The sequence below is a fragment of the Lonchura striata genome, chromosome 1, assembly GCF_050655825.1.
Source record: "Lonchura striata isolate lonStrDom1 chromosome 1, ASM5065582v1, whole genome shotgun sequence".
Classification (NCBI taxonomy): Eukaryota; Metazoa; Chordata; class Aves; order Passeriformes; family Estrildidae; genus Lonchura; species Lonchura striata.
Window position 1 is genome coordinate 5,140,022 of NC_140703.1, and position 13,874 is coordinate 5,153,895.

Genomic DNA, 13,874 nt, shown 5'->3' on the forward strand with positions numbered 1-13,874 from the left:
AGAAGCAGACACCAGGCTTCATCCTTCACAAAAAGCCCAAGAGAAACCTGGGACCAAGAAAAAGTTGGAGGCACTTGTTTTTGGAGGAAGGAGAGAACCTGAACGGCAGCTTCCAAAGTGAGTTGGAGAGTACACCTGCTGGGCTATCTATGTCAACTGTTTTTTTTTTACAGGAACCTGGCTCAGCTCAGCAATCTTTGCCAAGCTTTACAAGGTTCTTTGTACATTACTTTCTCTGGAGCAGGTGGTAGCCAAAGTGACGTGGACTCTATGCTATGGAGCTTGGCTGCTCTCCCATGAAGGAGGATGGAGAGGTAACAGCAGGTGAGAGAGTCCAAGTGATACCCCAGCCCAGCTGCTCCACAGCCCTGGGGAGGAAGGAGAGACACCAGCCATCTCCATAAGAGGAGCACAGAGGTCCATGGGCTGCTCAGGAGCACAGAGGTCCATGGGCTGCTCAGGAGCACACACTAAGGTCTCAGCAAGGGGCAGCTTGCCTAAACCCCTTCCAGCAATGTCCCGGGAGATCCTAAGCCCTAGGGTCTATATGGGAAACCTATCCAGATGTGTCCATCAGTGGACCTTTTGAACTCAGGGCATCACTGCCTAAGGACTACGGAGAAATGATGCCATGCAAATTTAGAGCATTTGGAAATCGTGAAGCAATATGGGAAATAAAGACTCCACAACCTGATGTAGTTATGAAGTGGGTATGTATTGTCAGCGCCTGGCACAAGTGAGATAGCTCTCCAAAAACTTGCCCCAAGCCTTGGTCTGACCCAAACCTTTATTCCCAAAGGTGTTCCATACGCATTACATTCCACGTCTTCTCCATTAAAATATTAATTCATTAGCACTGTGCTTTTCCTCTTTGGATTTTCAAATAGTCTTTTGGTATCCAACAACCTCCATCTCTGGTATCAGAAATTACAACCACCATTACAACAATTTCATATCATCCATGACATGAAATGACTTTATCAGGGTTGTTCAGCAGTGGACCCTGACTGTGATTACTGGAAGAGATGTTGAAATGGACTGATGAAGGAAATTTGGCACTGGATAAAATTTCTTCTTTCCTCTCCTGGAGAAAGAGGTCTTTCAAAGGGCCAGGGAAAGGAAATATTCCCAAGTCTGTTCTCCACACTTCCAGGCTGGCCAAAACAACAGCAAAATGACAGCTGGTGGCAGATCCCCTGAGCCAGGTTAGACCTTCTAGTAGACCCATTTGAGCATTTGCAACTTGAAGATGCACTGCACATGATGATTAAGGGAGGATATGCTCATTTCTGTGAGCAGAGCAAGGGAGTTCAATCAGCAGAGCAGATGTTCTGATATAAACCTCAGCAGCCAGTATATACTGTAAAACCTGCTGTGTTTGGTTTTATGGAATCTATGTCACTGACATGTATGTCATTCACCCTTTTTTTTTCCTTTTCACTGATAAATAATGACAACTTGGATCAGCTGTATCATACATTTGCCTTAAGCCTGTACAGGTTTTGCTGGTTAGTGGCTCAAATGACTCTGCTTATAAGAGGTCAGTAGCTCAGAAATCAAGGGAAGAATTAAGAAATATATTGGTAAATATATTAATAGTGGAATGTGTCTGCCCAGAAGGCAGAGGAAAGAATGAAGAATAAATCTTATTAATGACAGAAGGAATTTTAAATGGCTACTTCCACCAGCATGCAGGGTGTATTACAACTAAATAAATAAAAAAATATTAACAAAGACCTCTCTAGATTTTAGAACAAGAGCTCTCTACTTACTCCCTTTCTATCTAACTTCAAAGGATTTAGCATACCATAGAGTCCACGTCACTTTGGCTACCACCTGCTCCAGAGAAAGTAATGTACAAAGAACCTTGTAAAGCTTGGCAAAGATTGCTGAGCTGAGCCAGGTTCCTGTAAAAAAAAAAACAGTTGACATTAGAACACAGAATAAGGCAGAAGGGGATTTTTGTGCTTTGCTCTCCTCTAAATATAAAAATAATTTGAATCTTCCACTATTGGTTTGTCTGGAGTATTTTTCTGCCCTGAGGTTACCTGTGGTCTTTGCCTACTACTTCAATATCATCCTTTCCCTGCTCAGCTCTAATTTATTCCCTCTCTTCCAAAGGGGCAGCCCTCTTGATTTCCAGACCTTTTCATCATTTCCCTCTTTCTTCTCTAGGTTTCTACAGCCCGCTGAAGAAGTAATAACATTTGCCTAAATACAGACATTTTCCACCTCAGTAGATGTGAGTTACTGTAATATATCACTCAAATCCCTGCAAAGTCCCCTTCATTTTCATGAAGTAAAAGCAGGAAGATTTCATTGGGATTTCCCTCCTTTTCTTACTTTGATGGCACAGGGAACTTCTGGATAAATTAATTTAAACTGTGCAGTGGGCAATTATCTGGACTTCCCTCTAAAATCCCCTCAAATATAGCATGTGAGCACAGGAAACTTGGTAACACACTTTTCTCATTAAAACAAGAAGAGTGTAAAGCATGTAGGTGCATCAGTCTCAAACAGCTAGTGGGTTAGTTGCTGGCCTGTTTTAAAGGGAACAAAAAGGGCAAGGCTGGCAAAATGAAATTTAAGTGATTTAAGATATAGTGATCGATCCTAGGAGATAGAAAGAAAGGTAGTGGTAAAGCTCAAATTTTATTAAAAGCCAAGGAGCTTTGGTTAGTTAGTTGGCAGGGGGGAAAGGCTGCAGTAAATCCAGCACAGTGGTGGGGAAGGTGTCTCCAAGTACAGTTCTGCCCATCTGGAAAAGACACTGCCCTGATCTCCAGACCCCAGCCACTAAAGTTGAGCCAAATCTGTTGGGGGCAGCAGAAGCTTTCTATTTCTACAAGTCAAAAGTCGTTCCTTTGTGCACCGAGGTACTGAGAGCAGCAGGACAGGTAAGGTTAACACATGGTGAGCCCGGGGTGACCCGGGAAAGCTGCAAACATCACCTTCTTCCTTGACACAGTTTAGTAGCATTGCTCCAAATATTCACACACATCTGTGTCTGAAATGAGTTTCTGGGTTTATGTAGGCATCTTTGTCGATTCATTTTGTCAAGGGTTGAAATTGTGATGTTTGCTTTCTCCTGTGAGTAATGATGGCTTAAACAAGTCTAGCAAGATAAATATTGCAAGTGGCATGAACAGTGTATGAATGTGTGTGTGTGTGTGAAAATATTTGAAGAAAGAGCAGGCACTGAGTGAACTATATTGATCACTAAGAATGCTGTTTCTAATTAATCAGGCTGGGAAATGGGTTGTTTCTGTCAAGCCTGCAACAAGGCCTGATATGTTATCCCTGATGTAGTTTTATCAGCAGAACATCCTAATCTAACAACAAAATAATAGCAGAGAGATTACCCAGTATCACTCCTGCTGCCCCTTTTCCTCCCCACCCAACAGGAAGGTAGCAGCGACAGCAACAGACCACTCTAATTACAGAAGAGATACAGTCTAAAATAATTTGTTATTGGGCTGTTTTGAAAACCCTTGAGGGGAAGGTTAGCGCTGGCTGTGACACCAGCTCAGCTCTGGGAAAAAACTTGAGGCGTGAGAGCTTCTGCATCCCATGTTTCCTTTTCATTCCCTTACTCACGTACTTGGTCTGAGGAGGGTTTTGGGGGAAGGTCTGAGGAGGGTCTCCCTCTGAGGAGGGTTTAGGGGGAAGGTCTGAGGAGTTTCTCCCTCTGAGGAGGGTTTAGGGGGAAGGTCTGAGGAGTTTCTCCCTCTGAGGAGGGTCTCCCTCTGAGGAGGGTCTTGGGGAAGGTCTGAGGAGGGTCTCCTTCTGAGGAGGGTTTAGGAGGAAGGTCCGAGGAGGGTCTCGGGGGAAGGTCTGAGGAGTTTCTCCCTCTGAGGAGGGTTCCAGGGGAAGGTCTGAGGAGGGTCTCCCTCTGAGGAGGGTTTCGGGGAAGGTCTGAGGAGGCTTTAGGGGGAAGGTCTGAGGAGTTTCTCCCTCTGAGGAGGGTCTCGGGGGAAGGTCTGAGGAGTTTCTCCCTCTGAGGAGGGTTTAGGGGGAAGGTCTGAGGAGTTTCTCCCTCTGAGGAGGGTTTAGGGGGAAGGTCTGAGGAGTTTCTCCCTCTGAGGAGGGTCTCGGGGGAAGGTCTGAGGAGTTTCTCCCTCTGAGGAGGGTCTCGGGGGAAGGTCCGAGGAGGGTCTCCCTCTGAGGAGGGTCTCGGGGGAAGGTCTGAGGAGTTTCTCCCTCTGAGGAGGGTCTCGGGGAAGGTCTGAGGAGTTTCTCCCTCTGAGGAGGGTCTCGGGGGAAGGTCCGAGGAGGGTCTCCCTCTGAGGAGGGTTTCGGGGGAAGGTCTGAGGAGTTTCTCCCTCTGAGGAGGGTCTCGGGGAAGGTCTGAGGAGTTTCTCCCTCTGAGGAGGGTTTCGGGGGAAGGTCTGAGGAGTTTCTCCCTCTGAGGAGGGTCTCGGGGAAGGTCTGAGGAGTTTCTCCCTCTGAGGAGGGTTTAGGGGAAGGTCTGAGGAGTTTCTCCCTCTGAGGAGTTTCTCCCTCTGAGGAGGGTCTCGGGGAAGGTCTGAGGAGTTTCTCCCTCTGAGGAGGGTTTAGGGGGAAGGTCTGAGGAGTTTCTCCCTCTGAGGAGGGTTTAGGGGGAAGGTCTGAGGAGGGTCTCCCTCTGAGGAGGGTTTAGGGGGGAAGGTCTGAGGAGTTTCTCCCTCTGAGGAGGGTCTCCCTCTGAGGAGGGTTTAGGAGGAAGGTCTGAGGAGTTTCTCCCTCTGAGGAGGGTTCCGGGGGAAGGTCTGAGGAGGGTCTCGGGGAAGGTCTGTGGAGGGTCTTCCTCTGAGGAGGGTTTAGGAGGAAGGTCTGAGGAGTTTCTCCCTCTGAGGAGGGTTTTGGGGAAGGTCTGAGAGGGTCTCCCTCTGAGGAGGGTTTAGGGAGGAGGTCTGAGGAGTTTCTCCCTCTGAGGAGGGTTTAGGGGGGAAGTCTGAGGAGTTTCTCCCTCTGAGGAGGGTCTCGGGGAAGGTCTGAGGAGTTTCTCCCTCTGAGGAGGGTTTAGGGGGAAGGTCTGAGGAAGGTCTCGGAGGAAGGTCCGAGGAGGATTTAGGGGGAAGGTCTGAGGAGTTTCTCCCTCTGAGCAGGGTCTCAGGGGAAGGTCTGAGGAGTTTCTCCCTCTGAGGAGGGTCTCGGGGAAGGTCTGAGGAGTTTCTCCCTCTGAGGAGGGTTTCGGGGGAAGGTCTGAGGAGTTTCTCCCTCTGAGGAGGGTCTCGGGGAAGGTCTGAGCAGTTTCTCCCTCTGAGGAGGGTCTCGGGGAAGGTCTGAGCAGTTTCTCCCTCTGAGGAGGGTCTCGGGGAAGGTCTGAGCAGTTTCTCCCTCTGAGGAGGGTCTCGGGGGAAGGCGGGCAGGGTGCCGGGCGCGGCTCAGCCGGACAGCGCCGCCGGGAGCGGGACGCGCTCGGGATGGGAGGCGGCGGCCACTGCCCGCCGCTCGGGAATCCTCCTTCCGCCTTCCTTCCTACTGGGGACAGACTTCAGCCGCCTTCGGGCCCCTGTGTGAGTCCAGCAGGGGAAGTTTCTTTGAAGTTAAGAGAAGGTCCCGGAAACTTGTGGGGCGGTTTGTGCAGGGAGCGGCTCAGGAGCTCCGAGGTGCGGGAAAGTTTCGATTTGCGCTTTACTTGCCCCAGTCTTTAACGCCTTTATTTTTTTTTTTATTTCCCTTCTTCTTCTGTTGGTTTTGGGTTTTGTTTCCCCACCCTCTGCAGCACCCGTGATTGGAGTTGTGACCAAAAGGGACTTTTTTCTTTCTGTGCCCGGGATAGCTACAAGGTATAGCCTCGTTCCTCATTGTATGAATTCTTGGTAGCTGCCCCGGGTGTGCGCAATGTGCTTTAATGGGTACTAAAGCAGCGAAGCGAAGGATTGTTGCCGAAAACTCTGATTGCCTGCAGGTGCGGTATAACTTCCACTGCTTTATAAACATCTCTGTGACTCGATAGTTTCTGCTTGCTATGCTGGCTCTTGAATTCTGCATGCTTCTAGGAGGTTCTTCTAGCTCTGAATTTCTTATAGCTGTGCTCAAATATCTGACTGCACAAACTTTTTCACTTGGTTTATTGCTGATATGTTCTTGTTTCCTGATTCTACACACTTGGTCTCTATTTGTTCTTGGTAACTGGAGAGTTATAGCAGGAGTTGTTTTAGCACATTGTGTTTAAAATTTAAAGGCAGGCTACTGGTTGTGGGTGTATGCAGTGTGTACGCAAGTCTGCTGGCAATTTAAGTACTTTTTTTTATTCCTCTTAATTATTGATTTATTTACCAGCCCTTCTTTTTTAGCCTGTATAATACAAAAAATGCTTCTCTGTTGATTGTCTCTTGTATTCTTTGCACATTGTGAAAATCTTTGAAAGGTTGGGCTTTCCCTAAATTCTTGACAGAAAATGGTCCCAGGATACTTCAGCTAATTTTGCAGGCATTGGCAAAAAAACTCAGCAGTGGATAGAGTGTGTTACAGAGGTATTTTTTGTAAAATTATGTTTCTTGAATAGAACACAAACTTCAGTTCCAGGCAGGTCTACGATTCAGTTGTAGGAAACAGGGCAATAAAACTTTTCAAGTCTTGCTGTCTGACCCCAGAACTACATTCTTTTTCACATGAAAAAATCTTTTAATTTTTGCACCCTGAATGTACAATATCACCAGAAAATGATCTCTCATCTCTCCTTGTCTTTCTTTAGGTGAAGCAGATTTTCTCTTCCAGAATGATTTTAAGAGCTCTGGTTTTGTGTTTGGCATATTCTGGGCTTGGAAAGCCAAATGGTAAGTTGAATTTTCTGAAATGTGCTTGAAATTGTTTGGGGAACTGGTTTCAGGTTTCTGAGACTTCAACAGAGACAAAAATAGGTGAAATAAAAATTGCTGATGCTGAGACAGAGACATGGAGCTGGTACCTGGGACACAAATCCTCCTGGAGCAGCATTTAGAGATGGGAAGGACAAGAAGCATCCCATATCTACAATGACACTGGACACCATTGTTAACCTGAGTGGACAGCTTCCAAGAGTGGGGTATCCCAAAAGGACTTCCTTCCCTCCGTCTCAAATGCACTGTGAACTCTGAAACTACAGTTCAGAAAGCCTTTTGCTGCCTTTTTTTTTTTTTTTTCTTTTTCCAAGGCATTTTGCTGTTTACTTCTCTTGTAATGGCTTGGTGTGTACTTCTCTTATGCATTCCATCTTCCTCTAGCTCTTAGGAAACAAAAATTGAGTATTTGCTGAGAATAGGAAGTCATGAGCTGATTTAGTAAAACTTAAAAAGAAGTCTGCAGATATGGGTACAGAAATATGTAAGTATTTTTGTCTTTTAAGTAGCTTAGAAGAAAGCTAAAGCCTCAGACAGTGCAAATCAACATTGATTCTTTCGCTGATTCCTAGGAGTATGTAGGAGATGGACTTTTTTGCAGGGAAAGCTATAGAAATAGTATGTAACTGGAGGAGTTGTGTCTGTGGGTAATCCAGGCTTTAGAATCAACATTAGTCTTCTGAATATGTGTGATCTCTGCCCATTTCATTAACCATTTACTGTCATTGCAGTGATTCCACAGGCTGGACACAAAAAAGTGAGGATGGGTGATAGTGTGACTCTGAGCTGTGCCCTGACAGAACCCATGGAGGTTCTGCAAGTGACATGGCAAAAGGACTCAGAAGAATCACATGATAATATAGCTACATACAGTGAAACAAATGGATTCAAGATTCAGGAGCCCTATGAAGACAGATTGAATTTCACAACTTTGGAGCTCAGCAAGACAAGCATAACTTTTTGGGACACTAGAATGGATGATTCGGGATGTTACAAGTGTCTCTTCAACATTTTCCCTTCTGGCCCTCTCTCAGGAAATACCTGCCTGAGTGTTTTTGGTGAGGTCCTCTGCAGGGATATGTCTCTAGTGAAATAAGAGGTGTTTTTCTCACCCACAGTATTTCCTTGAGCAGATTCAAGAATTGCAGTGATAGGAGCATCCCTTGGTGGAACATGATGTAGAAACAGAGCACTACTGCTGTGAGCAAAATTATGTGGGTCGTATTCAAGACTATTGTGGTTGTTTTGGCTCTTCTTTGTTACTCCTTGAGTAGCAGCTGAAAAGCAAGGAGTGGAATTTTTCTAAGTCCTTGATCAGCCCCAGCTGGAACTTGGGCAAACCAACATTGCCCATTGGAGTATTCTTTTGGTGCAAGGTATGACTCCAGTGCTGCGAGCTGCTCTGCCAAACCCTACCATTGATAGGGTATTAGCAGATAGGACCAATAAATTATTTTACTTAGCAGATTATTTTAATACTTAGATTTCAGATTGAGTGAAATCTTTGAGGTATATAACTTCAGTATGGGGGAAGGAGTATTGAGTCATGGAGGGGTCCTGACCCAGGGAACTCTTCCTGCATTCCTTGCCATTGGGCTCAGTGTGAATCCAGTAAGTTTTGCTCTGATTTTTAATGGTTAGGCTGCTACTGCTGCTTAAAACCAGGTGCTCACTGTGGTGATGACTTGTCTCATTTGTGTGTTGGAAGGTCTCAATGCATCTGTCCATCACAACATTTCTGAAGATCATTTGATAGTCATCTGTATTGCTAATGGCCTCCCAGAGCCCACCATCACCTGGAACAACCTGTTCAATTCTACTCCTACACAGAAGACAGTCAAGCACAAAAATGGGATCGTGTCCATCACCAGTAAACTGGAAATCTACAATCAGAGCATCAGTGCACAGGATTTGATCTGCAGAGTTAGCAACACAAATGAAACATTTGAATTGCCTGTGAAAATAAAAGGAGGTAGGTGAGCAGTACAAGCAACTTGTTAGCATTCTCGTGGCTTCTGTGTTTTGCAGTAGCATAATTGGATAGGAATCTTCTGGGAAGAGGAGGGAATGGGATGTTTATATGTCAGGATTTATTTGCGTCCACTGTTGTCTTTGAGGTAATACATTGGAGTCCTGTCCAAGAAGGGAAAAAAGCCAGACTAATCAGCTAAGGAGATACGGGGTTTAGAGGCACTGTGCATTTTGCAGAAAGCTGAACTTAGGTTTCCATGTAGACCTTCATATTTTTTTAACAGCTTAAAAATAAATCTAAATATTTCAGCTGATATCCAGATGAGTAGAAACTCTGTGGGTTGCTTGATGAACTCAGAAATTTTGAAATTCATAACAAACTGTCACTGAAACAAATGTTTCAGTTCAAGTTACTGCGTGCTTTATTGTATTCAACCTGTACATGATGTTTTAGTTTCTCTGACTTATGGCCAAGGCACACGTCCACTGCAGTAATGGCCAGAGAGGAACAATATTTTCAGGCATACAGGGAGGGGGTCAGTTGAAGATACTTATATTTGGTTTATACAGAAACCTTAGATATATTAATGTAACATCTGAATATCTTGTAGTGTTATTTATTTCTTCTTCCAATATTCTTTTTTGCTGGAAGAACTTTCACCCTGTTTCTGCAGATAAGGAGCAGAAACATTAAAATCTGAAGTACCATTTTTAGTTCATACAGGCAGCATTGACTTGAATGATTTAAAATTCACATGTCTCTATATCCAGAGCCTTAAACTGAAAACCACTTGTAAATTAGCAAGATAGGAAAGGCAGATTGCAGCTGTAGGTTGATTCTGAAATTACATGCTCAAGAAGTGATTGTTACAGGAATAGTAGTAAAGAGCAGGATCTGATTTTTAAAATCTTCTCCCTAAACATTCAAAAGCAATCTAGTTCTTAATTCTGAATCACATTACAATTCTGAAAAAGCATACTAATCTTTTTGTCCTGTCTCCAGTATTCTTTTGTTTTGGTCTTTAAAAAAGCATATGCATATCTCAGAAAGCAGAAAACTAAGACTTGTTATTTCTTGCTAAGTGGTTAAAAAATCAGGTAACAGCTTGTTGTTTTAACAGTCTTCTATTTTAGAGGACAAGAAGTTCAAATGAATAGTTCAACATATCTTTGTTAAAAGACATTATAGTTTTGGCTTGAGTCAAATAAATTTCAAGTCATGCAGTCTTCCAGCCAATGTCAGTGAACATTGAAATGAGCCTTTTTAAGAGCAGTCAAATGAAGTGATAATGTCTCACCAGGGAGGAACGTTTGCACTCAGATGTTGGGTAGAGCTATTTTTGGATAGCAAAGCATAGCGTGTCTTCTTTTCTTGAAATTAATGTTGCCTTTTCAACAGTGCTAACTGTTTCTGGGTAAACAAAAAAACTCTTCTGAAAGTGTTAATATTTGTATGAAGTTCTGCTTATGTGTGTATCAGGTATAGGAATGGCAGTGTTCTCTGTCATCTTTTCTTCACATTTTCTGTGGACAAGTAGCTTTGTTTTTGGAGATACAGAGGTTTCTTTTCTCTTTTGAGCAATTGCTGCTTTCATTTATCTTAGCAGTACCTTTAACCAGATTGGAACAATTGCTGTCATTTAATCAGACATCCTTGTGGCTTGTGGTGCTTTTTTTCGCAGTGAGATTAATTTGCTGTGGACATTTTGTTGTTTTGTTTTCACAGAAGAGGGATCGTCACTGCTTTGGCTGGTGATTGTTGTGGTGATTTTAGCAGTCATCACAGTTCTTATTCTGATTATGCTGTTCTGGAGGAAGATCGTATGCAGGAGGAGTTGAGGTGGTGAGTGGTGAGTTACCAACGCAGTTTTCCCAGAGCCCATAATAATAATCATCTGCAGAGAAGAACAAAACGTGTTGGTTTTGTGTGTTATGGGTGTGTCATGCTGGACAACTCAATAAATAATAGCAGTAATATGTTTACAGCTTTTGAGTAAAAAACTCGGTTGCGTGTAAGTTTTAGAGCTGTTTTTCCACTGCCAAAGACAATCCAAGGCTGAGAATTGTGAGGGAAGGATCCAAGCAGAGCAGAACATGCTGCTCTTGGTCTGCTTGAAAGTAGCAGACTCAGAAGTAATTCACTCATCTTTCACATTTTCCTGGAAGCCTACGAAGTGTATCATGCCCAGATAATTTTTGGCAGACGAAGTAAACATTGGTGAGGAACCCACTCATGCAGAGTGATGTCCCTTCAGGGAAAGTAATTTTCTACTAGTCACAGCACCATCTTTCTATTTTTTTAAGACAAACAGGGTAATATGATGAAGAAGTGTGCCCAAATTTGGCACAAGTGTGCTTCTAATGATGAATTAAGGAGAAGTTGCAGTCAGTGCAATGTCTCTGAGTCTCTTATCCACCTGGTCATGGATAGATTCAACTCTCTAAAATAGTAGTATCATAATGAATAGAAAACGACTGGGGGCGGGGGGTGATGAGTGGGGCACCATAACCTTCAGAAATCACAGAAATTTGATGGTAGTTGGTGGTTTCACTGTTGTTTCACTAAATCCAAATACCACGTCTGGCTTTAAATTCCACTAATATATTTAGAAACACCAGCACATATTGACTCAGTTCCTGGCTATATACCTGCTTCAGGGCAATAATATGATATAAGGAAATGTTGCAAGGAGTATTACACCTGTCTATTGTGCATTTAGACCTACAGCATCTACTATTAAGAGAGTTTGACCTAATGAATCTGCTATTACCAGAGACACAAAAGTCTTCACTGAGAAGAAAGAGAAATTAATACCCCAGATATAATGTCTCAATTGTAAAATGTATGTGAGGCTTTCATCATCCTGTAAACATTTGGGAAGATAAAATTTCTGGTTGCTATCATGCTGTCATGTGGGTTCAGCAATAATTTGTAACAGGAACATCCCCAGCAGGCAGCAGGTTTCTTACACCCTACACCACACGCTAGGTATCAGGTTTGGAACCCCCAAGCCATTTTGTGTATCCTTGCACCATGACTTGGGTCATGTAAAACATGATTTACTGCTGTGGAGCACTGCTGTGATGCACAGCAACAGAGCCTACAGTTTGCCTTATTTGGTGGCTAAGGGTTACTAACAGTTTATCTTGTGTAGCATTCCACTTTTGCTTTCTTGGACAACCTTAGAATACTAATAATATCAATGGAGTTACTGTAATTTTTAACACTATATTTACAGTGTGTTACCACTCCACAATACTATGATGAGGAAATCCCCTAAACTTCTTAGCTTTGGACCCTACTCTGGTTTTGTGGTGACTTATTTTTTTCCTTGATCATCTGTAAAATATGTTTAGGCCTTGGTTGCAGTCATTCACCCAAAAGGCAGTAATACCTTGCAGAAATCCCTTTTCTGGTTTTGCCCTCTATTGATCTGGGACTTGATGGAATGAGAAACAGCACCACGGATGTAGTTTTGGAAGTGTTGTTTGTAACAGCACAATAGAGAGCTAACAGTAGAGAGCTAACAGCACTGGCTCAAGAATACCAGGGTCTATCTGGGACTTCAGTACTTCTTTTCATTCTGCACTAGATAACAAGCCCAGCCTTTCCAGGCTTATCAAGATGCTCAGTTTTTAAAGTAAAACAGTAACTTTTTATCTGGGTGTCTGGGAAGCCTTCTCTGACAAAGTTTCTTCAAAGTGCTTTTGCTTCTGAGAGTATGGCTAGGTTTTGCTTTGCTTTTATTTTTGTTGTTCCCTTCCTCTTCATGGTAGATACCTGGGGCTGAAAGCTGATGCCCTATCCCTCAGGCATTTGCCTTGTGTACCTGTTACAGAGCATACATACATTTTGGTTCTCCCTGAAAATGTCCTCAGTGAAGTGTCACAACATTTGTGTATAAGTGACTTATTTGGAATCAAACTGAGCAGCTTTTGTGGCAAATGCTGACACACAAGCTTTGGAAAACTCACATCTCATCCTCTTCCAAGTAGGCAGGCAAACCCCACTGTGCCTATCACTCGATTTAAGTGCAGTGAGCAGGGTGCAAAAAATCACCAGGCATAAATTCTGCCATGCCTGAAGTTTCTTGATGCTGCTCATCTGATAAAAAGTCAAATCCTTTCATTCCTTACTCAGCTAATAGAGCTGAATTGTAGACCACACTGAGATAAAGCAGTCCAGTTAAAAAGCCAAGTGCCTGGGTAGAAGCAAAATAAAGACTATTAGCCTGCATAAATTCCTGTGACTTACCTGTCATTTATGTGTCTTCACTTGAATGCTTTCTATAGCATCACTTGCTTATTTCATGGCTTGCAGGATACTCATATTTCAGCCTGGCCAATTACAAAGCTTTATTGTTAATTCTCAGGATGTATCAGTATGCAGGGGGATAAAATTCCACGCATACAGGGTTTTTTTTGGAGGCTTGTAGTAGCCTGAAAGGAAGGACTACTTTTTCACAAATACACATAAAGGCAGAATGGGTTTATTTTTTGTTTGATTTGGTTTTTAGGAATTGGTACGTTGATCTCTCTTGGGTAGCTTATGCAGGTTTTGCCACGTGAAAAGCTTCAGAAATATTCAAATAGTATAACAGAATTCACAAATAATATACTTGTGTTTAAAAAAAAACTGTAAAAAGAGGGGAAAAAATTGGGCTTCTAACTGAGTAGATATGATACTGAATAGATAAGAAAACTGAACAGAATAGGTTAACCTGGAAGAAGAAAACTTGAAGAGCCATAGAAGAAGATCCTAAACCAAACAAAAAATTCCATTCTGCAGAAAGCAGCAGAATAGCAGTGTGTTTTTCCTGTTTACAAATCAAAACATTCAGGTTCTCCTGAATCTCCAGAAGTGTGGAGATTTTATGGAACTCAGATGCAAGCAGCATTGCCTTTGCCTCTTAGTGCTGTGGTTTTACTTGACAGGGCGGTGTTTGGTCAAAGGTTGGAATTTGTGATCTTGCAGGTCTTTTCCAATCTTAGTGATTCTACAGTTCTGTTTGTGTCTGAACACAACCAGCTGTGTTCCAAAGAAATGCTGAACCTCAGGGTGCTTAATATGTTAGACAAGTACTCCAAAACAGGTCA

The 13,874-nt window shown here is 43.3% G+C and overlaps 2 protein-coding genes across 23 annotated transcripts in view; both read left to right on the forward strand.

Annotated features, from left to right (window-relative positions):
• The window catches only part of LOC144248381 (OX-2 membrane glycoprotein-like), a 30,754-nt gene extending 30,613 nt beyond the window's left edge, over nt 1–141 (forward strand). Inside the window, exon 7 of one of the 2 annotated variants that reach the window (XM_085580412.1) lies at nt 3–141. The gene's annotated coding sequence lies outside the window, so the exon portion shown is untranslated. The remainder of the gene's footprint in view (nt 1–2) is intronic. The other variant, XM_085580447.1, reaches the window with a different exon arrangement.
• Nucleotides 142–5,254: 5,113 nt separating this feature from the next.
• LOC110473119 (OX-2 membrane glycoprotein) overlaps nt 5,255–13,874 on the forward strand; it is a 40,867-nt gene continuing 32,247 nt past the window's right edge. For 8 of the 21 annotated variants that reach the window (XR_014955803.1, XR_014955837.1, XR_014955825.1 and 5 more), the window contains exons 1-5: nt 5,381–5,591; nt 6,683–6,764; nt 7,538–7,864; nt 8,515–8,778; nt 10,504–10,627. Coding sequence is in view for 3 of the 21 variants with exons in the window: in XM_085581065.1 (XP_085437191.1) it covers nt 5,406–5,591; nt 6,683–6,764; nt 7,538–7,864; nt 8,515–8,778; nt 10,504–10,616 (972 nt within the window). In the remaining 18 variants the exon portion in view is untranslated. Of the gene's footprint in view, nt 5,303–5,379; nt 5,592–5,707; nt 5,894–5,967; nt 5,988–6,682; nt 6,765–7,537; nt 7,865–8,514; nt 8,779–10,503; nt 10,628–13,874 lie in introns of those variants that run through there. The other 13 variants (XR_014955913.1, XR_014955942.1, XR_014955916.1 and 10 more) reach the window with 8 other exon arrangements.